Source organism: Schistocerca nitens, chromosome 2, assembly GCF_023898315.1.
Source record: "Schistocerca nitens isolate TAMUIC-IGC-003100 chromosome 2, iqSchNite1.1, whole genome shotgun sequence".
Classification (NCBI taxonomy): Eukaryota; Metazoa; Arthropoda; class Insecta; order Orthoptera; family Acrididae; genus Schistocerca; species Schistocerca nitens.
Window position 1 is genome coordinate 418,984,738 of NC_064615.1, and position 27,280 is coordinate 419,012,017.

General features: G+C 43.2%; 1 protein-coding gene across 1 annotated transcript in view; it reads left to right on the plus strand.

The window, feature by feature from the left end:
* The window catches only part of LOC126235059 (uncharacterized), a 90,437-nt gene that overhangs the window by 53,075 nt on the left and 10,082 nt on the right, over positions 1 to 27,280 (plus strand). The window contains exon 5 of the mRNA XM_049943795.1: positions 1,900 to 2,155. Within this exon, the coding sequence (XP_049799752.1) occupies positions 1,900 to 2,155 (256 nt within the window). The remainder of the gene's footprint in view (positions 1 to 1,899; positions 2,156 to 27,280) is intronic.

Consider the following 27,280-nt stretch of genomic DNA (forward strand, 5'->3'; position numbering starts at 1 on the left):
TGTACCATACTGCACGTTAACAGGCAGAAAGGTCCGTCATTACACGATTACACGATTGTAGAACCGTCACTGGAATGAGTCATATGTGCAGATTATCTAGGGATATGCATACGGAGCGATGAAAAGTGAAATGACCACATAAAATAATCGTAGAAAAGGCAGGTGCCACACTGAGATTTATCGGAAGAATCCTCAGGAGGTGCAGTCCACCCACAAAGGAGGTAGCGTACAGAAACCTCATTCGACCAATACTTGAACACCGATCGTCGGTGTGGGATCCGTACGAGGCATTATTGACAAAGAAAATCAAGAATTTCCGAGAAAGAGCACCGCCTTACGTGACAGGTTCGCTTCGTAAGCGCAACAGCATCTCAGAGTGGCCCATCTAACTCGGTTAGCACACGCTGTTCTTTACTGGGATGGTTTCAACAGCTTATTTTCCTAGAGGGAGTCAAGCAACATAGTAGTATTGCTTCCTCCTACGTATTTCTCAAGGAAAGGTCACGAGGGTAAAATTTGGGATGTTCGAACTCACACGGAGGCTTAGCACAATCTTGTCCTGGAAAACTGTGCGCGATTGGAACAGGAGGATGGGGAAATGTCAGTGCTACCCTCCGCCACACGCCGTAAGGTGATTTGATAACTGTACAGGATTATTCTTATTAACGTTTAAAAAACTCATAGTAATTTAGATGACGCTGAGACAGGTAATTTAATATAATACACATGTAGGCGCAAATGTCTGGAAATGCCCCAGAAGTGGAAGACAAATGTTGAAAATTTGACATTACGTCGAAACTACACAGGGTATTTTTGAGCGCGTGCATGAAGGGATGACTGAGCAATGCAATACTTGCATTCAAGTAAACGGAGAAAATTCCGAACACGTTTTGTAAATGTGATTTGTTGTGCAAGTAGAAGTTATGGAAATATTGTTCTCACTGTAACCCAGCAAAATCTGTTCTTCTTTTTTACCTTCTTTTTGTTTACATGTCTTATGAATTAAAGGAGACGTAGACAGGTAATGGTGCAATTAGGAAACTATCACACATTTGCTTGTGACGCATTGCGTTAGATTTATGTTGTACCGTAATTTGAAATAAACCAGCGGAGACCGTGTGCCCGTTAAATAAATTAATTGATTAACAGCTCAATGTAAACACATAACCGTCTCACGCAATGAAAAAGATATTTCCAGCTAGACTCATTACTCTAACTCTGAGACCCACGCGCTAAAGTCGCGCCTATGATGTTAATACTTGATTTGAGTTGGGATGATGAGGTGCGATAGGCAGATAGGCTTAACCGCTGTGAGGTACGTCATCTGATGACTTCAGACGCTCAACATTTGCCATCCACTTTTGTGATATTTTGCAGCACTAGCAGCGTATTTTATATGAAACTACTTGTTTCAGAGTCACGTCTATCGCTTCTAAGATTTTTAAACGTTAATGAGAATTATTGTATAGTAGTGAGACATGGGCTGTGAGAAAACCGGATGAGAGAAGAATAGAAACGTACGGGATGTGGTGCTAATGAAGAATGTTGAAAATTAGGTGATTGAGATAAGTGGTGAGTAGGTTTTTCGTAGGATCGGCGAGGAAATGAATTTATGGAAAGAAGAAGAGACAGGATGGTAGGACATCTGTTAAGAGATCTGGGAATATCTTCGTTGGTACTAGAGTGAGCTGTAGAGAGTAAAAACTGTAGACGGAGACAGAGACGGGAATACATCCAGCAAATAATTGAGGACGTTGGGTGGAAATGCTATTCTGAGCTGAAGCTGTATGTATAGGAGAAGAATGTGAGGCGGACCATATCAAATCAGTCAGAGAACAGATGACGCACAAAAAAAGAAAAGAAATCGGTTAATTCTGCAGCGACGCTGTTTCTGCGTAGGTCTTCGCTGTACTACTGGGCGCACTACGACTTCTTCAACGCGAGCCGCAGCGGCGACCCGGTGGCGGGCAGCGCCTGCGACGAGCAGTTCGTGGCGTGGAGGAGCGCCTCAGGGTACCTGCGCTCGCCCCTCAACACGCTGGTCTACAAGCGGCACGCCGACCCGCACCACAGCGTGCGCTGCCAGTACCGCTTCATCTCCGACCGGAGGCTCTTCGCCAGGGTTATCCTCACCATAGAGTCCATGGCTTTCAAGGTAAGTACTGTAGTCCAATGTGTCAGCGGAATGACATAAAATGTTGTGGCGATGACATGAGTTGAAATTTGCTGGTAGGTTAAAACTGCACTGGACCGGGACTCGAATTCAGAATCTTGCCTTTCTTTGACATTACTCAGACCGTCTAAGCTACACTCATCCTCATAAATTAAGGATAATTGCAGAATGTGGTGCCACACAACGTGGCACTACTCAAAACTAGCGCTAATAGCATAAGCACGTAGGGAACACACACGACACAGATCTGTTAGTCCATGGTATTGCTGACAAGTTGAGAAAACCGTCCCGAAACACAGTTTCCTGCTCATATACCCCGACATCAATATGGGATATATCACCATGCACACGTACACAGGCCGCACAACGGTATGACATTCTCTCTCGATCAGGTGGTCGAGCAGCTGCTTGGGTAAAGCCGCCCATTCTTGCACCAGTGCGTGTCGGAGCTCCTGAAGTGCCGTAGGGATTTGAAGACGTGCAGCGATACGTCAACCGAGAGCATCCCAGACGTGCTCAATGGGGCTTAGGTCTGGAGAACAGGTAGGCCACTCGATTCGTCTGATATCTCCTGTTTCAAGGTATTCTTCCACGATGGCAGCTCGGTGGGGCCGTGTGTTATCATCCATCAGGAGGAATGTGGGACCCATTGCACCCCTGAAAAAGCAGACATACTGGTGCAAAATGACGTCCCGATACATCTGACCTGTTACAGTTCCTCTGTCAAAGACATGCAGGGGTGTACATTCACCAATCAGAATCCCACCCCACACCATCAAACCACGACCTCCATACAGGTTCTTTTCAAGGACACTATGGGGTTGGTATCTGGTTCTTGTTTCACGCCAGATGAAAACCCGGCAATAATCACTGCTCAGACTATACCTGGACTCGTCCGTGAACATAACCTGGGACCACTGTTCCAATGAACAAGTACTGAGTTCTTGACACCGGCCTTTATGGGCTCTCCTGTCACGAGGGATTAGTGGAATGCACCTTGGAGGTCTTCGGGCGAATAAACCATGTCTGTTCAGTCGTCTGTAGACTGTGTGTCTAGAAACAACTGTTCCAGTGGCTGCGGCGAGGTCCCGAGCAATGCTACCTGCAGTACTCCGTGGCCGTCTGCGAGCACTGGTGGTGAGATATCGGTCTTCTTGTGGTGTAGTACACTGTGGACGCCTCGTACAGTAGCGCCTGGACACGTTTCCTGTCTGCTGGAATCTTTGCCATAATCTTGAGATCACACTTGGTGGCACATGGAGGGCCCGTGCTACGACCTGCCGTGTTTGACCAGCCTCCAGTCGCGGTAGTATTCTACCTCTCATAACGTCATCAATATGTGTTCTTTGAGCCATTTTCAACACACATTCACCACTAGCGCGTCTGAAAACGTCTGCACATTTACTCGTTGCACCATACTGACATGCACCAACACACCTCTGCGTATGTGGACTGCTGCCAGCGCCACCGAGCGACGACCGCAGGTCAAATGCACCGCATGGTCATACCCCGAGATGATTTAAACTCGCAAACCACCCACTAGAGCGTTGTTTCACCATGTATCAGCATTATCCTTAATTTATGAGCATGAGTGTATGTTGGCAAGACTCACTAACCGCCTTCGTAACTACAGTTCAGCTATCTAACGAGATGGCGTGAGTGTATGTTGGCAAGACTCACTAACCGCCTTCGTAACTACAGTTCAGCTACCTAACGAGATGGCGTAGCACTGTCATCCAGATTTATATGTTCTATGATTAATACTTAAGATGAATAATGGGGTGGTTCCTTAGAAAAATCTGGCACATTTCTTTCCTATCCTTCTCCAATACGACCTTGTGCTCCGTATCCGACGACCTCATCACTCTTCCAATTCTTATAAGTTAGTAACAAAACTGCCAGCGTAAAGCAGCGTTTCTAATTCTACTACCGGTGTGGTACACACTGCTGTGAAATTTCAAATCTGTCCCTCTCCTTTGTAGAGTGAAAGATTATTTAAGAGTGAACAGTTATTTAAAAGTAATAGTTCTTTGCCGAGGGAAATTATAGGTTAGTGCGAGAGTATAGCTATGTTGCGTAGGAGTATAGCTATGTTGCGTAGGACACCTATGGCTTAGTAAACAGTGAAGTAGAATACGAGGCAAGCCAGCACTCTACGAACCTGCCGCTACCAGCTTGGCACATCAGCCAGTTTCAATTGGGTTTTAGACGGTTTTACACACTCGTGAAGGCTTATGCAAGGCAGGATCACCATCTCCATCTCACGAAAACAGTAACACACAGAACAAAATTTTTAGCAGTCACAGACATAAGATAAACACGACTAGCTTAGCTTACAGAAACTGACTAATGCGAAGGTAGAAAGGCAACCCAGCTACAGAGTTAAAATACACTCATAAGCAACTAGGTTGGAGATAACTGGTATTCTGCAGAATGAGTGCTTCTGTCATAACTGCTAATGAAATACACTGCGCAACGAAATTAAACGACTAATTTTTCGAAAACATGTATTTGCCTCCCACTGCGACGCGTAAGTTTGGAATTTGATTCAAAGGTGCCTAAAACCTTTCTTTGTGCAAAATAATTGCGCCCTGCGACATAACCCGCGGTCTTGGTGACGCTTCAAGCAGCAACGTGTCGACATGTGAAAGAAATAGGCGACAGATCAGAAACCCATGTGAGCTGTATCGTGGAATAATGATGTCACATTGACACCAAATTGCAGCATAATTCTGCCCAAACATTTTAGACACCCCGCCGTAAGAAACGACACGAAAATGTCCCAGGAGAGGTATAAAGTGCGTCACTAAAGTCACCCCTTCCCTTGGAGCGTTGATTCCTACACATTTCGCGACTGAAAACGACAGTTCGCAGAGCGCTGGGCCATAGGAAGACGTTCAGGCATCCTTTGACGCTGCTGACACCTCGCGGACGTTCAACCCTTTTCTAAGAACATTGTAAGGCTGCATTCTCTCTGAATGTGATCTCGATGACAAAGATCCTCAAAAATACACTGAAGCGCCAAAGAAACTGGTATAGGTATGCGTATTGAAATACAGAGATCTAAACTGGGACAGTACGGTGCTGCGGTTGACGAAGCCTACATATGACAACAAGTGTCTGGCGCAGTTGTTCTGTTGGTTACTGCTGCTACAATGGCAGGTTATCAAGATTTAAGTGAGTTTGAACGTGGTGTTATAGACGGTGCACGAGCGATGGGTCACAGCATCTCCGAGGTAGCAATGAAGCGGGGATTTTCCCGTACGACAGTGTCACGAGTGTACCGTGAATATCAGGAATCCGGTAAAACATCACATCTCTGACATCGCTGGGGCCCGAAAAAGATCCTGCAAGAACGGCACCGACGGCGGCTGAAGAGAATCGTTCAACTTGACAGAAGTGCAACACTTCCGCAAATTGCTGCGTATTTCATTGCTGGGCCGTCAACAAGTGTCGGCGAGCGAACCATTAAACCAAACATCATCGGTGTGGGCTGTAGGATCCGAAGATCCAATTGTGTTCTTGATGACTATACGACACAAACCTTGACGCCTCACCTCGGCCCGCTAACTCCGACATTGGACTGTTGATAACTGGAACCATGTTGCCTGGTGGGACGCGACTCGTTTCAAATTGTATCGAGTGGATGGAAGTGCACGGGTATGGGGACAACCTCATGACTCCATGGACCCTGCATGTTAGCAGGAACTGTTCAAGCTGATGTAAGCTCTGTAATGGTGTGGGGCGTGTGCAGTTGGAGTGATACGGGACCCCTGATAGTCTAGATACGACTCTGACCGATTACACATCCTGTCTGATCACCTGCATCCATTCATGTCACCGGCCGCGGTGGTCTAGCGGTTCTAGGCGCTCAATCCGGAACCGCGCGACTGCTACGGTCGCCGGTTCGAATCCTGCCTCGTGCATGGATGTGTGTGATGTCCTTAGGTTAGTTAGGTTTAAGTAGGTCTAAATTCTAGGGGACTGATGACCACAGATGTTAAGTTCCATAGTGCTCAGAGCCATTTGAACCATTTTGAACCATTCATGTCCATTGTGCATTACGAAGGACTTGGGAAATTCCAGCAGGACAATGCGACACTCCACACGTCCAGAATTGCTACAGAGTGTCTCCAGCAACACTCTGCTTGATGACTATACGACACAAACCTTGACGCCTCACCTCGACCCGCTAACCCCGACATTGGACTGTTGATAACTGGAAACATGTTGCCGCTGGCCACCAAACTCCCCATACATGAACATTATTGAGCATATCAGGGATGTCTTGCAAAGTGCTGTTCAGGAGATATTTCCACCGCCTTGTACTCTTAAGTATTTATGGACAGCCGTGTAGGATTCATGCCGTCTGTTCCCTCCAGCACTATTTCAGACATTAGTCGAGTCCATGCGACGTCATGTTTGCGTCACTTCTATGGGCTCGCAGCGGCCCTACACGATATTAGGCATGTGAACTAGTTTCTTTGCCTCTTCACTGTATGTCTCTATTGCTCATCGCACCGCGAACCGTCGTTTTCGATCTCGAAAAAGAGAGGTGGTTTCATTGATACCCTTCAGATCTTTTCGTGTCGATCCTTACCGGCCTTATGTCTGAAATGATTTCCTCGGCTACTCAGAAGTAAACCGCATAATTTCGACGCTAGGAGTTTCATTTCTGACCTCCTCCGCAGAGACGTCAAACGACGGTGAAATGTGCTTAAGAGGTTCTATGATGACCTTCTCTTCATCTGACACGTTCAAGGTGGCTGTAGGCAGAACTGTGGCGAAATCTGGCGCAAATGTGACGTTAACCCGCCTCACACCTCACATGAACTTCCGTGTTGTGGTCTTTTACTCGCATGTATCGGCACCTTGCTGTTTGTAGCGTCGCCGAGTTCGAATGTGACATATCAGGGCGCCACGGCTTTACACCATTACAGAGAAGATTTTTCGGTACCTTTGAGCCAAATTTCAAACATCTGCGTTGCCATGGCAGGCAGTTACTGGTTTTCGGAGAAATGATCCCTTTAATTCTTTTGCACATTGTAGTAGGGCACTTTACATACGTGAGACGTCGTTAGATCTTTACTTGGCATCTGGCTGCTGTTTTTACTTTGTAAAAGAATTAGTCTATATCTTCAATAGCGTCATCTAGTGGAAAGATAATTTGAAAGATTTTTCTAACAAGAAAACTTGAATGATTTACTCACTTTCCCCAGAGGTCTCCTACGCCTATACTTCGGCTACAATTGATTATAGCATCCACTATTTCATAGCAACCTAAATGCATAAGCAGAATTGGAGAGCTCACTACTGCACGCATAGTCCGTGGAAGAACATGGGTTGAATAAAACAACCACCCTGGTAAAAACAAATTTCCATATGAAACTTTTATTCGCTCTTAACAGAACATATAGTTCTGATTACTGGCTTAGACCGGTAGACAACTATACTGAGGTTTAGGTACTTACACTATTTAACTTGTCTCAAGAAGCGTATGTATTTACTATGTCACTTAGAAAGGGCTTAAAACAGGAACACAGCCTTTGTCCTTTACAGGTGAATTCTAAGAAGCAAGGAATGAAATAAAAGGAAGGTACAGAAAAATCTGTGGTGAAGGGATTATCAGTGATAAGATTCGTTGACAACATTGCTATGCTCTGTGAAAGTGAGAAGAACAGTCTAATGAGCACAGAATACGGATTTATAGTATGCTAATGAATGATGAAGTAATTAAGAAGCTTCAACAGTCAGCAGCAGTATACAGACTTAGCATCATTTCTTCGTCCCAAATTTTTGTGCTATCATGGAAGCAAAATAACGGATGACCGATATGTATGTGGCTGACTAGGAGAGAATTCCTAGCTATAGAAGTCTATCAGAATCAAACATAAGTCTTAGGCTGCGAAAAAGAGTTCTGAGAATGTGCGGCTAGTACACGTCATTGTATGGAAAAATTATGTACTGTAGGAAAACCGTAAAAGAATTGAAACGTTTGAGATGTGGCGCTAATGAACGATAGAGATGCTGAAATTTAAGTGAACTGATAACTGGGCTTCCCACAAAATTGGTGAAGGAAGGAATATAAGGAATAATGACAATGGAAAGTATTGTAGGGCATGTGTTAAGAGATAGGGAAAATTACCCATGATATTATAGGGAGACATGGAGGCAAATCCTGTAAAACGAGACCGAAATTGGAATTTATTATCCAAGAAGTAACGGAGAACGTTTGGCGTATGTTCTACTCTCAGGTAAAAAGCTTGGCACAAGGGAGGAAAGAATGATGGGCCTCACAAAATAATTCGCTACAATGTAAGCTCTCTCATGGTACCAGAACGGCTTCTTCGAAAATCCCGTTGCGTAATATTCCAGCTTTACATACATCGATCCTGTGGAGAAATCAGTCTATTTTAAATTCCTAAAATATTTGTGCAAATTATTACGGTCGTATTCACATTACCTTCGTATAGAGTCCGGCAAATCAACCTTAATCAAGATATAAATTCATGACACTAAAATTGATATCTTAGAAATACCCAGGATGTCAAATGAAACTTAGTAATCGTATACGTTAAGTCAACGCCGTCTGTAGTTGAACGCAAACAGCAGTTTTCCAGGAATGAGACTGCTGCTAAAATATATAGTATGTGCGATCAGTAATAGAACGCTGCAAAACTGTGTGCAGTCCATATCCGGTTGTACCAACAGAAGTTCTAGAGCGTACGTAAAGAAAGGCAATGTGTCCAGAATGAGATTTTCACTCTGCAGCGGAGTGTGCGCTGATATGAAACTTCCTGGCAGATTAAAACTGTGTGCCGGACCGAGACTCAAACTCAGGAGAGCACTTGCCCGCGAAAGGCAAAGGTCCCGAGTTCGAGTTTCGGTGCGGCACACGGTTTTAATCTGCCAGGAAGTTTCAAAGGCAATGGGGTTAGTATGCCCGCTTGAATGGCGTTAGAGAGTACTCTGCATAAAGATACAATATGGCGAGAAAGTCTTGTATCTTATGAAAACTAGTCACAAAGTTCCGAGAGATAGCCTCAAAGTATACTCACAAAGTTCTGGAACGATTATGTGATTCACTGTCTGCAAGACGACGCAGGTACTCTAGGAGAAGAAAGGGGTGCATATGATCGGGCGGTAGGTTTCTCGGTATTTCGCCTATGACAAAGGGTAACAGGAGTATCATGGACTGCATTTCATCCGACCTCTCTCTATGCTCACAGTATTACTTCACTTGCACGCGTTATTCTGTAAGAGGCCAGATAATATTATGGATGTACAGTCGTGGACAAAACGAGCGAGACCCCTCGCCTTTTCGTTACACTGATCCGCACAGCTTTAAAGTCTGCTACACAGCACAACAGGCAAGGCGACGAAGTGCTACTAACATACTATGCAAGTTCGCTCAGCTGATGTGCTGACATAACTAGCACTGGAGAAACTCGCGCTTCAAAGACGCCACAACATCGTCTGCCACCACTTAGTGGGAAACGAAATACCTCAAGTATAAGCCAGTGTGTTGCATTCACATGTATGTGACTATGACGTGGAGCTAAAGTGTGGTTATGGATAGTACGTATGCTCAGATTGCGAATCTAACATCATGAATAAAGACAAGGGGAAATGAATTAGGCGTCCTTCCACTTCCGTAACATCAAATAAATTTTAATTACTCTTTCTTAAAAGGAGTGCGCAGAAAATCATTCACCAGAAGTGAATAACTTTTTAGTAACACCAGATGACATTAACAGCTTGTCGGCGCGGATTAGCCGTGCGCTCAACAGCGTCAAATCGCGGACCGCGCGGCTCCTTGCGCCGTCAGTTCGAATCCTTCCCCGGGCATGGATGTGTGTTAGATTAGGTAGGTTGAAGTAGTTCTAGGTCTAGGGGACTGATGACCTAAGCAGTTTGGTGGCATAGTTCTTAGAGCCATTTTTTGACCTTTCGCGTAAATTTTCTTTACATAAACAGCCGTATCTTTAGATTGCGTTGACATAGCTCACTTTTTTTACCCCACCATGGGACCGTATACCGTAGGAAGTGCGATACATTTCCACTTATTATGTCCACCCGTACTCGAGGTAAACAGGTTTTAAGGGTTGGGTAGACAAATAGACGGTCAAGAAAGTGAGACTAGTAAGGTTCCGTTTTTACCGATTTACGTGACGAAATCCCAACAACGTAAACAGCTACGACAGCTACTGAGGATGAGGGCCGCATAATAATTTCCCCTACTCTTTATTCGAAATGTTCCAGTTGCAGTCGATACATCAGCATATCAATTGTAGCTACGCTTTCGATCCAAATCACGTTTACAGGAATGCAAATAAAATCCATTTGCCTATACACGTGGTGATTCAGATCCCACTATTAATGCCACCGCGTTTTAGATGTGCGAGCATTCCCATTGGTAGCTACCTTAAGGAACACTTGGGCTAATGAACGTTTTGTGGCTGTGGCACGTCTAATGGAGAATTCTAAACGTTGTAGAATACGTTTGGCAGCTACGTCGCCTTTTATTTCCTGGGGTGGTGCAGCATTATCCTACTAAGTTTACTCGTTAACAACTGTTTTTTTGTTATTTCGATAAACATCCCGAATGATTGTCACATAAGCGGTGACATAAAGGTAGACAATACATGTTTTTGAGTCCAGAAAGCTCTATGCAACAGAAACTACAGATCATTTTGCCATTTTCATTGCGAAATTGCCGGCTTATTCATGTCTGGGGTAATAATAGAGGGCTGTTTGCCTGGGTTGTCTGCTAGCGTAGTGAAAGGTCCTTTGCTACTGCAAAGGAGGTCTGGTATATGTTCGGTTCTAATCTCGATGAAGGCAGATAGACTATCAGTAAAGGAATTTTAAGAAATACTCGCGTCCCCAATACGTTTTAGCGCTACCTTTATTCTGTACCGGAGTCCTCTGGATGTCGATATGAAAGTCTTGTAGAATCTCATACTTGTTACTGCCTACGTTTTTCCGCTTCTGTCAGTAATTGAATTGACTTAAGTGTAGCACTGAATGATTTTTAACTGAATTTCGATATGAATCTTCTCACATTGTTAAATTTGCACACTTTCATGGAGGGTCAGCAACGGTAATCCAGTATGACTGGTCTGAAAGTTGATACAGGCCATTTCGCGGCCGAATGCGCATAATATTTTGCTACTTCGTAACGATCTGGGTTTCTTTGTCTCACAAAAACAGTTATGTTACCTCGATAATCTGTTATTAATTTTTGTTAGTACAGTTCATACTATTTAGCGTTTCTTCTTTCATTTAGGTGTTGTGGTTAACACACTATTCAGCATTAATATAGTCTTACACATGACTGAAAACAGTCTGACAAATTTCGGATAGTTTTTCAATTTCACGCCTGCGCGTAGTATGTTGGTAGCACTTCGTCGCCTTGCCTGTTATGCTGTGTAACAGACCTTAAAGCTGTGCGGATCAGCATAACGAAAAGGCGAGTGGTCTCGCTCGTTTTGTCCACGACTGTACGTGACAAGTAACTAGTATTTGTATTACTTGAAAATGGCCGCAGTGATGAATAGTACACCCAATTGGAAAAATTCAGTCTAGGTGTAAGACAAAATGGTTTTGCCTTTCACAAAAATTTTGGAAATTATGTAGCTGAAAGAAATTACTTCAGTTGTTTATCAGTGCAATCATACTTATCGTGCTCCCTCCAAATCACTCCTTAGGGACTTGAACATCTTGCACAGAAGCATGAAAGCAGTCAATGTCAACACTGTCCATACTGAATGGATCGAATAAGATGCATTGCATTCAATACAGCTATACTGAAGACCGAAAGAAACTGGTACACTTACCTAACATCGTGTAGGGCCCCGGCGAGCACGCAGAAGTACCGCAGCACGACGTGGCATGGACACGACTAATGTCTGACGTAGTGCCGGAGGGAACTGACACCATGAATCCGTAAGAGTACGATGGGATGGACAGCTCTTCTGAACAGCACGTTGCAAGGCATCCCAGATCAATAACATTCAATTATGGGAAATTTGATGGGCAACTCAGAAGAGTGTTCCTGGAGCCACTCTGTAGCAATTCTGGACGTGTGGTGTGTTGTATTGTCCTGCTGCAATTGCCCAAGTCCATCGGAATGAACAATGGACATGAATGGATACAGGTGATCAGATAGGACGCTTACGCACGTGTCACCTGTCAGAGTCGTATCTAGACGTATCAGAGATCCCATATCACTCCAATTGCACACGTCCCACACCACTACAGAGCATCCACCAGCTTAAACAGTCCCCTGATGACATGCAGGGTCTATGGATTCATGAGGTTGTTTCCATACCCGTACACGTCCATCCGCTCGATACAATTTGAAGCGAGACTCGCCGCCCAGGCAACATGTTTCCAGTCATCAACAGTCCAATGTCGGAGTTGATGGGCCCAGGTGAGGCGTAAAGCTTTGTGTTGTGCAGTCATCAAAGGTACGTGAGTGGGTCTTCGGCTCCGAACCCCATATCGATATGTTTCGTTGAGTAGTTGTAACGCTGACAACTGTTGATGGCCCAGCATTGAAATCTGGAGCAATCTGCGGAAGGGTTGCACTTCTGTCAAGTTGAACGATTCTCTTCAGTCGTCGTTGGTGCCATTCTTGCAGGATCTTTCTCCGGCCGCAGTGACGTCGGAGATGTGATGTTTTACCGGATTGCTGATATTCACGGTACACTCGTGAAATGGTCGTACGAGAAAATCCCCACTTCATCGATACCTTGGAGATGCTGTGTCCCATTACTCGTGCGCTGACTATAACACCTCGTTCAAATTCTCTTAGTTCTTGATAGCCTGCCACTGTAGCAGCAGTAACCGATCTAACAACTGCGCCAGACACTTGTGGTCTTGTATAGATGTTGCCGACCGCAGCACAGTATTATGCCTGTTTTGATATCTCTGTATTTGAATACGCATGCCTATAACAGTTTATTTGGCGTTTCCGTGTAAATACGTTACCTTTTAAAAGTGTATAGCATGTAGATGGCTGCAATGCGTCCTCCGCAGGACGAAATTATATTCATTATCTCTGCTACACTCTGGCTTTATTTAAGGAATATATGATGAAAAAAGAGGTACATTATCCACGTAACTGGTCTTTTCAACGTAAGCGGTTTAGACTTAAGTCCACAATCTGACTGCAGCGTACATCTGCTCTAACATTACAGTAATGAAAAAAGCTCAGTTCGTTCTTTGCGAGACAGAGTTACCATTCGCTCTACATAGATCGCTGTAATCCATTTTAATTTAGAAAAAGAGCGCTTTGTCTAAATGAGAGAATTTCATTAATGTAATGTAGCAAGAGGCGTAAGCTGACACTTGGGCTATCATAGAACTGAAACGGTTCATTTCTTATTGTTGATGTAATTTGCTATCATTCATTTGAAAGTGACTTTACCAGAAGCGTTGGTAAACTCAGTATTATAACCAAGAAAGAGCGTGTGAAAGAAACAAATGCTATTAAAAAAGTAAACTTGAGATGAACTTTATGAGGATTTCCCTCTCAGATAATGTGCTGTTAAAGGTTGTATCCCCTTGCCTTCGATCATCTTCCAGATATTTCTGAAACATGGAGGAGAGTTGTGGATGGGTATCTATAAAATTGTCTGTGAAAGCATATTACTTTGAAACTCAGGATTCTCTCCTTACACAGAACTCTCCAGAAATGATGACTGTGGAAATTCACAGTTTTAAGATCACCGCTGCTACGATTTAGCATGTAGGGTGAAGCATGTGACATTCTTCACAGTTGAAGTTTATACAAGCGGAACAAAATGCAGATTCCTTCCTACGAAGAGAAAATTTCCCGAATAAAAGAGAACTGCTACTAATACGTCTTACAATTCACGGTGGCGGAAAATGAAACATCAGTAGCCTCAAAAACTGGTCTCGTATTAATGACGCATTTTGAAAAAAAGTTTCACGAAAATGTTAACGTTATACACTCTATACATTGATAAGCGAGAAGCGAATTTACTCTTGTTGGAACTGTGCTTACACTCTCTGTGTTTGAACAAAAACACCAGTCAGTACAGCTTGAGAGTTTGCCGCACAACACAAACTTCTGATTGGCTGCGGTTACGCAAAGAACGCACACTGTGAAATACTGCCAGTTGTTGTTGTGGTCTTCAGTCCTGAGACTGGTTTGATTCAGCTCTCCATGCTACTCTATCCTGTGCAAGCTTCTTCATCTCCCAATACGTACTGCAGCCTACATCCTTCTGAATCTGTTTAGTATATTCATCTCTTGGACTCCCTCTACGATTTTTACCCTACACGCTGCCCTCCAATACTAAGTTGGTGATCCCTTGATGCCTCAGAACATGTCCTACCAACCGATCCCTTCCTCTTGTCAAGTTGTGCCACAAACTCCTCTTCTCTCAAATCCTATTAAATACTTCCTCATTAGTTACGTGACCTACCCATCTAATCTTCAGCATTCTTCTGTAGCATCACATTTCAAAGGTTTCTATTCTCTTCTTGTCCAAACTATTTATTGTCCATGTTTCACTTCCACACATGGCTACACTCCATACAAATACTTTCAGAAACGACTTCCTGACATTTAAATCTATACTCGATGTTAACAAATTTCTCTTCTTCAGAAAGGCTTTCCTTGCCATAGCCAGTCTACATTTTATATCCTCTCTACTTCGACCATCATCAGTTACTTTGCTCCCCAAATAGCAAAACTCATTTACTACTTTAAGTGTCTCATTTCCTAATCTAATTCCCTCAGCATCGCCCGACTTAATTCGACTACATTCCATTATCCTCGTTTTGCTTTTGTTGATCTTCATCTTATATCCTCCCTTCAAGACACTGTCCATTCCGTTCAACTGCTCTTCCAAGACCTTTGCTGTCTCTGACAGAATTACAATGTCATTGGCGAACCTCAAAGTTTTTATTTCTTCTGCATGGATTTTAATACGTACTCCGAATTTTTCTTTCGTTTCCTTTACTACTTGCTCAATATACAGATTGAATAACTCCCTTCCCAACCACGGATTCCCTTTCATGTCCCTCGACTCTTATAACTGCCATCTGGTTTCTGTACAAATTGTAAATAGCCTTTCGCTCCCTGTATTTTACCCCTGCCACCTTCAGAATTTGAAAGAGATTATTCCAGTCAACATTGTCAAAAGCTTTCTCCAAGTCTACAAATGCTAGAAACGTAGGTTTGCCTTTTCTTAATCTAGCTTATAAGATAAGTCGTAGGGTCAGTATTGCGTCACGTGTTCCCATATTTCTACGGAATCCAAACTGATCTTCCCCGAGGTCGGCTTCTACCAGTTTTTCCATTCGTGTGTACAGAATTCGCGTTAGTATTTTGCAGCCGTGACTTATTAAACTGATAGTCCGGTAATTTTCACATCTGTCAACGCCTGCTTTCTTTGGGATTGGAATTATTATATTCTTCTTGAAGTCTGAGGGTATTTCGCCTGTCTCATACATTTTGCTCACCAGATGGTAGAGTTTTGTCAGGACTGGCTCTCCCAAGGCCATCAGTAGTTCTAATGGAATGTTGTCTACTCCCGGGGCCTTGTTTTCACTTAGGTCTTTCAGTGCTCTATCAAATTCTTCACGCAGTATCATATCTCCCATTTCATCTTCATCTACATCCTCTTCCATTTCCATAATATTTTCCTCAAGAACATCGCCCTTGTATAGTCCCTCTATGTACTCCTTCCACCCTTCTGCTTTCCCTTCTTTGCTTAGAACTGGGTTTCCATCTGAGCCCTTGATATTCATACAAGTGGTTCTCTTTTCTCCAAAGGTCTCTTTAATTTTCTTTTAGGCAGTATCTATCTTACCCCTAGTGAGGTAAGCATCTACATCCTTACATTTGCCCTCTAGCCATGCCTGCTTATCCATATTGCACTTCCTGTCAATCTCATTTTTGAGACGTTTGTATTCCTTTTTGCCTGCTTCATTTACTGCATTTTTATATTTTCTCCTTTCATCAATTAAATTCAGTATTTCTTCTGTCACCCAAGGATTTCTACTAGCTCTCGTCTTTTTACCTACTTGATCCTCTGCTGCCTTTAGCACTTCATCCCTCAAAGCTACCCATTCTTCTTCTTCTGTATTTTTTTCCCCCATTCTTGTCAATTGTTCCTTTATGCTCTTCCCGAAACTCTTTACAACCTGTGGTTCTTTCAGTTTATCCAGGTCCCATCTCCTCAAATTCCCACCTTTTTGCAGTTTCTTCAGTTTTAATCTACAGTTCATAACCAATAGATTGTGGTCAGAGTCCACATCTGCCCCTGGAAATGTCTTACAATTTAAAACCTGGTTCCTAAATCTCTGTCTTACCATTATATAGTCTATCTGATATCTTCTAGTATCTCCAGGGTTCTTCCATGTATACAACCTTCTTTCATGGTTCTTGAACCAGATGTTAGCTATGATTAAGTTATGTTCTGCGCAAAATTCTACCAGGCGGCTTTCTCTTTCATTTCTTAGCCCCAGTCCATATTCACCTACTATGTTTCCTTCTCTCCCTTTTCCTACTCTCGAATTCCAATCACCCATGACTATTAAATTTTCGTCTCCCTTCACTACCTGAATAATTTCTTTTATCTCATCATACATTTCATCAATTTCTTTGTCATCTGCAGAGCTAGTTGGCATATAAACTTGTACTACTGTTGCAGGCGTTGTGTCTATCTTGGCCACAATAATGCGTTCACTATGTTGTTTGTAGTAGCTTACCCGAACTCCTATTTTTTTATTCATTTAATAACGAATAAAAAAATAGGCGTTCGGGTAACCTACTCCTGCATTACCCCTATTTGATTTTGTATTTATAACCCTGTATTCACCTGACCAAAAGTCTTGTTCCTCCTGCCACCGAACTTCGCTAATTCCCACTATATATAACTTTAACCTATCCATTTCCCTTTTTAAATTTTCTAATCTACCTGCCCGATTAAGGGATCTGACTTTCCACGCTCCGATCCGTAGAACGCCAGTTTTCTTTCTCCTGATAACGACGTCCTCCTGAGTAGTCCCCGCCCGGAGATCGGAATGGGGGACTATTTTACCTCCGGAATACTTTACCCAAGAGGACGCCATCATCATTTATCCATACAGTAAAGCTGCATGCCCTCGGGAAAAATTACGGCCGTAGTTTCCCCTTGCTTTCAGCCGTTCGCAGTACCAGCACAGCAAGGCCGTTTTGGTTAATGTTACAAGGCCAGATCAGTCAATCATCCAGACTGTTGCCCCTGCAATTACTGAAAAGGCTGCTGCCCCTCTTCAGGAACCATACGTTTGTCTGGCCTCTCAACAGATACCCCTCCGTTGTGGTTGCACCTACGGTACGGCTATCTGTGTCGCTGAGGCACGCAAGCCTCCCCACCAACGGCAAGGTCTAAGGTTCATGGGGGGAATACTGCCAGCCTGTGAATAAATCCAAGTCTCTCATACTGATATGCAAGATCCAGCGAAACATAGTTCACGCTCACAGCGTAGATCGGCAACAAGAGTGTGGCCGGCACACATGTTGTAATCATGTCGACTGAAGAGCAGCTTTACTGCGCTCAGGAGTAAGTGGTGGTCATAATATTCTGGCTTCTGAGTGTGTGTGGTGTCCGTTCTTCCGCGCATGTCCGAAAAACAGACGCTTGTGACCTTCCATTCTGTATACAGGACAACTACTGCAGGCGTGGTGCAATAGCCTGCAATTAGAATCACAGTCCTGGGAGGAGTACATGTTAACTTACTTTACCTCACACTGGGCTCCTGAATATATACTGTATCCTATTAATTTTCAGATGTTGGACTATTACTGGGATTTTTTCGGCAGACATATCAACTTCGCATTGTTTTGACTTACAGTACCTTCACGGCGGTGTACATGAAAGACAATTCTTATTAATAACAATAGAGTCAAAATTAATTCTCCTATATGCTATAATTAAAACCATGAATTTATTATTGAAGTATAAGTTTAAAACAGCGAATATGTCATCTATATATAATTAATATAAAAATTTTCTGACTAATCTTCAAATGCAGAACCCAATTGTTTCATCTTGATTAGTAGGTTCTTTAACTTCAGCGTTAGCCTATCTGTTTGATAATGGTAGACGAGGTTGGATCCTAGTTCAGCTGTGAGATTTCCATCATCTCAGGTCTGTTTGAAGAATATCTTTCCTTCCATCTTAATCTGTCCCGAATGGATATATACACTGTCACAGTCGCTATACCAAGAGTGAGGCTTTTGTACTATTTGTTTAGCTTTCAGTATTCAACTTTCTTGTATTTAGGGAACGTTCGTGGTGTTGTGTCCGGTGTAAAGCCATGGCCGATTTGCTCTTAGAGCAGGATATACGGATGGGAGCGTTAATGGACCCACAATCGGCTTTTTTATGTCCATTTTTTCACACTTAGCCCATATAATCTCAGTGTTCCTGAAGTTTTTCATTGCGTGTTCCTACATCACAACAGCTGTAGCACTGGGGTAAAATGTTGTAATTTAGGACTGCACACCGTTGGTACTTAATGAAGCCTTTGCCTTTTTGTAAGAAGATTTTTCTCAGAGTTGGGCTGACTTCACGGATGTTGTGCGAGAAGCCTCTAACTTTCGGTTCTGACTTAAATCGAATTTTCATCCCTGAGGAGGTCCTGACGTACATTAAGGTGACATAGACCTTCACGAAATTCTTCATCGCTGTGTATGTCCGACCTTGGTAAAGTGCCGGTAGTGTCTTGCTTCTTCGTAGTCCCTCAGATTTAATTTCTGTTGTTGTATTTGGTTCTTCGATTACTCTGTTGTTGTGACAGAATTAATGCGCAATTCTTCTTTAGTTGGGCTGATTTGGCTGTTTAATATGTGCCAGAGTGATCTGTAATCATTGTTGCAAGTTGTCTTTATAAAGACAGTACTCGACTCTTTCCCTTTTTAAATTTTTTCCTTGTTCTTACTGTTCTTATCATCATTAGTCACTGCCGCATAAATTCATGAGCGGCTTATCAGCGTCCTATGTGGGCCTCAGGTTTTCGCCTCTAAAGGTGAGATCTGATATTTCAGTGCTTCTGTCTATGCATGCATTGCTGGGTCATCCATCTGTGCAAGTTAATGAGCAATTCTGGAGTTTTCCTCCAGTACATCGATTCTATCATCAACTCTGCTGACAAAGATTGGCCACGACGCTGGGATCAAGTATTTACTTCAAATTTTGTACATCTTTAGTAGGCCATTAAAACAACGTCATGTGCAAGTAATCAGGTACACTACTCTGGCAATTCCGAGAAAATCGCAAGAGAAGTTTTACGCGTCTACTATGTAACTGAGGTATCCGTGCGAAGCTGCCAACAATACGAAGTCAGTCTGGCCAAATGGTTAGCGTTCACGCTTGGCAAGAGGTACGTGGAAGAGGTGGCCGTGAGAATCGTTATCACATTCGTTATCTGCGGTAGTCGAAGAACGAGCAGTCACATTTATTTTTGTAGTACAAGTGTAAATTCTGTGACATTCAAAAGATTTGCAACTAATCTATTCGTTCTTTGCTGCATTAGCAACGTCTCACGGATACGCAGGTTAAGTGCCAAATGGGGCCATCCTCTGTGTCTGCAGCTCGAAGCGTTGAGGTGCAAAGTAGTCCCGGCTATCTTACCAGATTGCATGTATAAAGGATTTCGCAAATCGCGACAGGCATACATTTTCAGGAAAACTCTGTGCGTTTCATAGTTTGCTTGTCGATGGTTATAAATGTGTTTGTCCTAATAATTAAATTTGACTTAAAGTAGTAAGCAGTCAGCGTGAAAGTCACTAAAGCTTCATACGAATACACGTGGTTTCTTAAATCATATGACCTCTCAGGTATCATATACATTAAATTATATGACCAGTGATGAGAAAATATAGATTAAAAACTATATCTGAGTAGATGTCATACGAGTATACGTTCGTTTTACAAAGCACGAACTCTAGTCACTTAATCAACATGAACTCTAGCCTTCGATAACCACACAAGTCCAGAGTGGTGTCAAATAAACATGAACAGCAGATCCACCGCAGCGTAGCACTTCCGAGTTGTGGAGTGCAACACAGGACGATGAGAACTGGCTCGTAGAAGTCAGTAGCGGGGTTAAATAAGGTTGGAAGGTTAATGGAGCCGGAGGCTGGAATCACTGTATATTCTTGGCGGACAATCGATGAATAGTTATGGGTGGCCAATAGCTGTGGTTTGAAGCGCGCGAGCGCGAAGGCGGACTGCGAAGTTAGCGGCGGGCCGCCTACAGACGAGTGCTGCCAACGACGCCTTTCTCGGCGGCGCGTATTGAAGCGCGTCGCTGCCCGGTGGGGAGATTTAACAGTGGTAGATACCACAAGTACGTAATTGAGTTCACTACTGGGGGCATAGACGTTATTATTAATAACTCGATTTGCCTTTTCAAGTTTATGTGTTTTAATCCGAGCTCTTGCAGTAGGAAAAGTAGGGTTCATTATCTTTGCATTTCCCTAATGGGTCAAACAGAAACTTGAGGTATCAATTTTTATTTTCACTTCGGTTTGATACATACTGAGTGGATATTTACTAATTTCGTTTATGCCATTCTGTTCGAAATACTGTAATGTTTTGTCAATGCATTCTTTTTCATATAATAACATTGCTTTTGCCCTCATCAGATTTTATCACTAAAGCTCCTGCATCTAGCAATTTTTTATTTAAGGTTTTTACTGTCGTAAGTTCCGGTACATTGTAAGTATCTGCATGTAGTGCATTATGTAGGGCTTTTCTCGTCTGTAAAGAAACTTTTGTTTCTTAATTTTTGTTTAATTTTGCATAAATACAAGCTACTTTTACCTCAGAAATTATTTCTTTAATTTTGTTTTTGATAAATTGTGCTTCAAGTTATGCTGAAGTCCTTTCTCTAATAAATGTGTCTTACATTTGTTTATCTGTACATTTGTTAAATTGACGTGCATATCGTAGATTTTATCTTGTGTTTCTTAGTCAGTTATGATACAATCTGTTGTGAACTGTGACAAGTTATAAAGTTTCTTACAGTGAATAGCGCTACATTTATGTGCGTCGTAAAGTGGACTGCTGGGTACCGATGTAGCTGTACGTATAAACTGCTGTCTCAGGGTGGCTGTTAACTGCGGGAGGGTGATACGCACTTGCACGAACCCCTTACAAAATGGCAATTGATAATCCCGGTGTCTGCACGGCCTTCGACAATCTGAATAGCACTGAGTCTCTTCAACAAACAAACTTCCTCCTAATCCAAGAAACAGGCAAAGTCTCTTGTTCAGCAAAAGGTAAATGAAAACATAAATGTTAACAGCAGTCCGAAGATGCACGCTCGAAACTGGTAACGGCCCTATTTAGTTTAAGTAAATAGCATCGTTGGCCGTAGATGGTTGTTGTATCTACAAAGATTAGTCAGAAAGTAATGCTTTTTTATGTTGTTATTTTATGAGAAAAGTAAGTACCAAGTACCTGGGATAACACTTACAACATTTTTGTTCTTTTCAATATTAATCTTTGCTCACAGTTTTCCTGAGACAAGAGAGTTTATATCTGTGTAGTTAAAATCACAGTCCTACTTCCTCAGCCACTGGTGCACAGAATTTTTGAATGTCTGTGCATTTTCAGGGTGATGCCTCCGATGAGCTTCTTTGATTGGCACGAACACGTGGAAGTCTGATGGATAATTTAATCTACACGCGGGATGTTGTGTGGAGTCACTGCAGCCGTTAAACCGTCTATTCCTTGATGCATTAGCCCATTGTGTCCGCCGTTCAATTTCTCTACAGAGACGAACCCACCGTCTAACAGTGCTGTTGTCTACCGTAGCATTCCAAATACGATCTTGAGCCTTTCACGAATGCGGTTGGGTGCCTCACCACCTGCAGTAACGAATTCAAACATGGAACTCTGTCTTATTCATACGTCATGCTAGGCAATTTTCTGAACTTGTACAGTGTTACTGTCCGCTGATGTGGGGCGCTGTTATTGGAGTGGACTACAGAACAACAAATTCGTGATTAGTGTATTGTCAACTTAAGAATAATAAGCACTGCCATTCCGGTGGGAGGCGGTTCATTCAGGTCTGATCGACTGCCGCGTCATCCACTGCAAATGGTGTTATTTGGATGTGGTATGTAAGTGTAAGGTTCAGTACACCGCACTGCCGACCATTGTCGGTGTAGCGGACCTGGTGCTGCTTCTACTCGTTCCAGTCCTCTGACCAAGGAAAATTCCCTGGAAGTACCGGGAATCGAGTAGTTTGCATGGAAGCCAGCTACGCTGACCTCTCAGCTAAGGAGGCGGACACATTATCGAACTTAATGAAGTAGAAAATAATTATTTAAGTAAACATTTCGTAATATAACACTTTTTAAACCAAACTAAAAACTATAAAATATTTTCTCCTAGCCTTATACAGATTCCTAGCCTCATACAGTCCTGAAATTGTGTGCTTCTGAAATTCTAACAGTTATGAAAATACTTGTAGAATTTAAAACCAGAAACGTGGGGCGCATGCAACAGACAATAATAAGGACGCCAAACATTCATACGTCAGTTATGCTTTGGGGGCACCCCACGTTCGTCGTTTCAAATTGTACAAGTACTTCTATAGCTTTATTAAAATGTCAGAAGCACAAATTTTCAGGACTATTTATATGGAGTTCGCAATCGTTATGGGGCTAGGAGAAATAATTTTATAGTTTTTAGTCCATTTGGAAACATGCTATATTAAATAGTTTGTTTAAATAATTATTTTATGCTTTTTAGTGGTGTGTGACCAATCGATTTCAAATATTTTAATGAGATTGCAACAAAGACGTATGATAAATTTCAGGATTATTTCAGTTACTCTTCACCTGTGTCAACCAATTCACTGCTTCCTCTTCTGATAATGTCACAAAACACCTCGAAGATAAAAATCAGAGTCGAACTCACTCACGGACTTACCAGCAACCATTCTTACCCCGAAATATTTGCAACTGGAAGAGGAAAAAGGGAAAGCAGCAGTGGTATACAAAGTACCCTCCGCAACACACCAGACACAAATGCAAGTTAATATTGCATTCTCATCCAGTTATGAGCTATGTTGAAACTTTCAAGTCTGTAGTTCATTGGGAAATGACAGCGGTAAGCAAAGTATCCTCCGTCACGCACCAGACAAGAAAGCTAGTTCGTACTGCATTATAATCCAGTTCTGAGATATGTTAAAAGTTTCAAGTGTCTACCCCGTTGGGAAATGATAGTTGTAAATAAAGTATCCTCCGCCACATACCAGCTAAGGAAGTGAATTAATGTTACACACTAAAAATGTATTCCAGTCGCTAATAATGTTCTTAATTTATTCTATGACCGGTTTCGAAGCTTAAACGTTCATCTTCAGGTGCAACCAAATAATTATGAGAAGATAAATGTGTGGCGATCGGACCGGTCAGTCGTGGGGGTTCACACCTACGTCAAATCAAGGCATGGAAGAGTAGGAGAAACAACAACAGCGACCGCCTGGACAGCACGACACGGAAGACAGTTAACATTCTACCATCATCCTGTTTTAAGCTATGTTGATAGTTATAAGTCTCTAGCTGATTGGGAAATGATAGGGGTAAACAAAGTACTCTCCGCAACACACCAAAGTGGAAAGAGAATTAGTACTGCATTAACATTCAGTTCTGAGTTACGTAGAAAGTTTCAGGTCCTTAGCACATCGGAAAGTCGGTTTAAAATCAATTTAAAAACAGACAAGAAAGCGACCTAAAAAAAGTGTTAAAAACAGGAGGCATCACTTTCCGGTTGTCCTTCTTTCATTTTATACGAATTAACGTGATATTCACGTGGTCGAAATATCACAATAACAACATACCTATCGAAGTCAGTACTTGACACTCGAGACACGCCAAGACAGTCCGAGGCGCGCACGTCTCAGCACGTGACACACCAGCTCTTACGAGTGTCAGCAACCGTCTCTGGCGGGAAGTGAGGAACTACTCGTATTCTAGACCAGTTCAGTAACTCTTATCTGGGCGTTTAATTGCATGCAAGCTCTCGATAGCATACGACAAAGTTAAAACCTTTACTTGGTACCTTTTCATTGAATTACTGATTTCCCGTGGGTCCCGCATGGAGCCAAGCTTTCACTAAGTATAGTGGACAAGGTTGCTCGGGGCCAACGAGATACACAGGTTCCGCAACAAATTTGTGACGTCACACTACTCGGCTTGTCCGCGACAGGTCGCAAGCGGTCGGCTCCGTGCAGGGCCCTCGGGAAACCAGTATTTACATTGAAGAGCCAAAGAAACCGGTACACCCGCCTAATATCGTGGAGGGCCCCTGCGAGCACGCAGAAGGGAGCAACACGACGTGGCATGGACTCCACTAATGTCTGAAGTTGTGCTGGAGGGAACTCGCACCATGAATCTTGCAGGGCTGTCCATAAATCCGAACGACTACAACGGGGTCGAGATCTCTTCTGAACAGCACGTTGCAAGGCATCCCAGATATGCTCAATAACGTTCATGTCTCGGGATTTGAAGGACAGTGGAAGTGTTTAAACTAAGAAGAGTGTTAAGGAGCCACTCTGTAGCAATTGGACGTGTGGTGTGTCGCATTGTACTGCTGGAATTGCCTGAGTCCGTCGGAAAGCACAATGGACATTAGTGGATACAGGTGATCAGACAGGATGCTTGTGTACGCGTCACGTGTCAGAGTGGAATTTAGCCGTATTAGGGATACCGTATCACCCCAACTGCACACGCCCCATACCGTTACAGAGCCACCACCAGTTTGAGCAGTCCCCTGCTGACATGCGGGGTACATGGATTAATGAGGTTGTCTCCATACCAATATGCGTCTATCCGCTAGATACAGTTTGAAAAGAGACTCGTCCGAAAAGGCAACATGTTACGAATGATCAACAGTTCAATGTCAGTGTTGACGACCCCAGACGAAGCGTAAAGCTTTGTGTTGTGCAGTCATCACTGGTACACGAATGGGCTTCTGCTCCGAAAGCCCATATCGATGATGTTTCGTTGAATGGTTCGCACGCTGACACTTGTCGACAGTCTAGCATCGAAATGTGCAACCATTTTACGGAAGGGTTGCACTTCTGTCACACTAAAGTATTCTCTTCAGTTGTTGTTCATCCTGTCCTGTTTCCGGACGCAGCGATATGGGATATTTGATGTTTTACCGAATTCCTGATATTCACGCTACACACGTGAAATGTCACACGGAAAAATCCCCACTTCATCGCTACCTCGGAGATGATGTGCCCCATCGCTCGTGCGCTGACTTTAACACCACGTTCAGACTCACTTAAATCTTGATAACCTGTCATTGTAGCAGCAGTAACCGATCTAACTGCGCTAGACACTTGTTGCCTTCTATAGGCTTTGCCGACCGCTGCGCGGTATTCTACATGTTCACACATCTCTGTATCTGAATGTCTTGCCTATACCAGTTTCTATGGCGCTTCAGTGTAATTTGAAACGTATCCGCCAAAGATCTTAATTTTGTCGTTTACACAGAGTACGCGAAGGAACTTGCCCCCCTTCTTGCACCGGTGCACCGTAGGTCTCTAGAAGAGCGTAGCGTTCCAAAGGATTGGAAAAGGGCACAGCTCATCGCCGTTTACAAGAAGGGACGTCGAACAGATGTGCAGAACTACATACCTATATCTCTAACGTCGATCAGTTGTAGAATCTTGGAACACGTATTATGTTCGAGTATAATAACTTTTCTGGAGACTAGAAATCTACTCTGTAGGAATCAGCATGGGTTTCGAAAAAGACGATCGTGTGAAACCCAGCTCCTGAAATTCGTCCACGAGACTCAGAGGGCCATAGACACTGGTTCCCAGGTAGATGACTTTCGCAAGGCGTTCGATACAGTTCCCCACAGTCGTTTAATGAACAAAGTAAGAGCATATGGACTATCAGATCTATTGTGAGATTGGATTGAAGAGTTCCTAGATAACAGAACGCAGCATGTCATTCTCAATGGAGAGAAGTGTTCCGAAGTAAGAGTGATTTCAGGTGTTCCGCAGGGGAGTGTCGTAGGATCGTTGCTATTCACAATATACATAAATAACCTTGTGGATGACATCGGAAGTTCACTGAGGCTTTTTGCGGATGATGCTGTGGTATATCGAGAGGTTGTAACAAAGGAAAATTGTACTGAAATGCAGGAGGATTTGCAGCGAATTGACGCACCGTGCAGGGAATGGCAATTGAATCCCAATGTAGACAAGTGTAATGTGCTGCGAATACATAGAAAGAAAGATCCCTTATCATTTAGCTACAGTATAGCAGGTCAGCAACTGGAAGCAGTTAATTCCATAAATTATCTGGGAGTACGCATTAGGAGTGATTTAAAATGGAATGATCATATAAAGTAAATCGTCGGTAAAGCAAATGCCAGACTGAGATTCATTGGAAGAATCCTAAGGAAATGCAATACGAAAACAAAGGAAGTAGGTTACAGTACGCTTGTTCGCCAACTGCTTGAATACTGCTCAGCGGTGTGGGATTCGTACCAGATAGGGTTGATAGAAGAGATAGAGAAGATCCAACGGAGTGCAGCGCGCTTCGTTACAGTATGATTTAGTAATCGCGAAAGCGTTACAAAGATGATAGATAAACTCCAGTGGAAGACTCTGCAGGAGAGACGCTCAGCAGCTCTGTACGGGCATTTGTTAAAGTTTCGAGAACATACCTTCACCGAGGAGTCAAGCAGTATATTGCTCCCTCCTACGTATATCTCGCGAAGAGACCATGAGGATAAAATCAGAGAGATTAGAGCCCACACAGAGGCATACCGACAATCCTTCTTTCCACGAAAAATACGAGACTGGAATAGAAGGGAGAACCGATAGAGGTAATCAAGGTACCCTCCGCCACACACCGTCAGGTGGCTTGCGGATTATGGATGTAGATGCAGATGGAGATGCTACTAAGAACTTGTATGGTTTTAAACTAGCAGAATACTTATGGAGCTCGTCTGAAATAACTACTCGCTCCACATCGGAGACGGCTGCTGGCACTCGTAATACGTGCACGATCCGGCTCGTCTTTCTTGTGGGCCTCGAGTC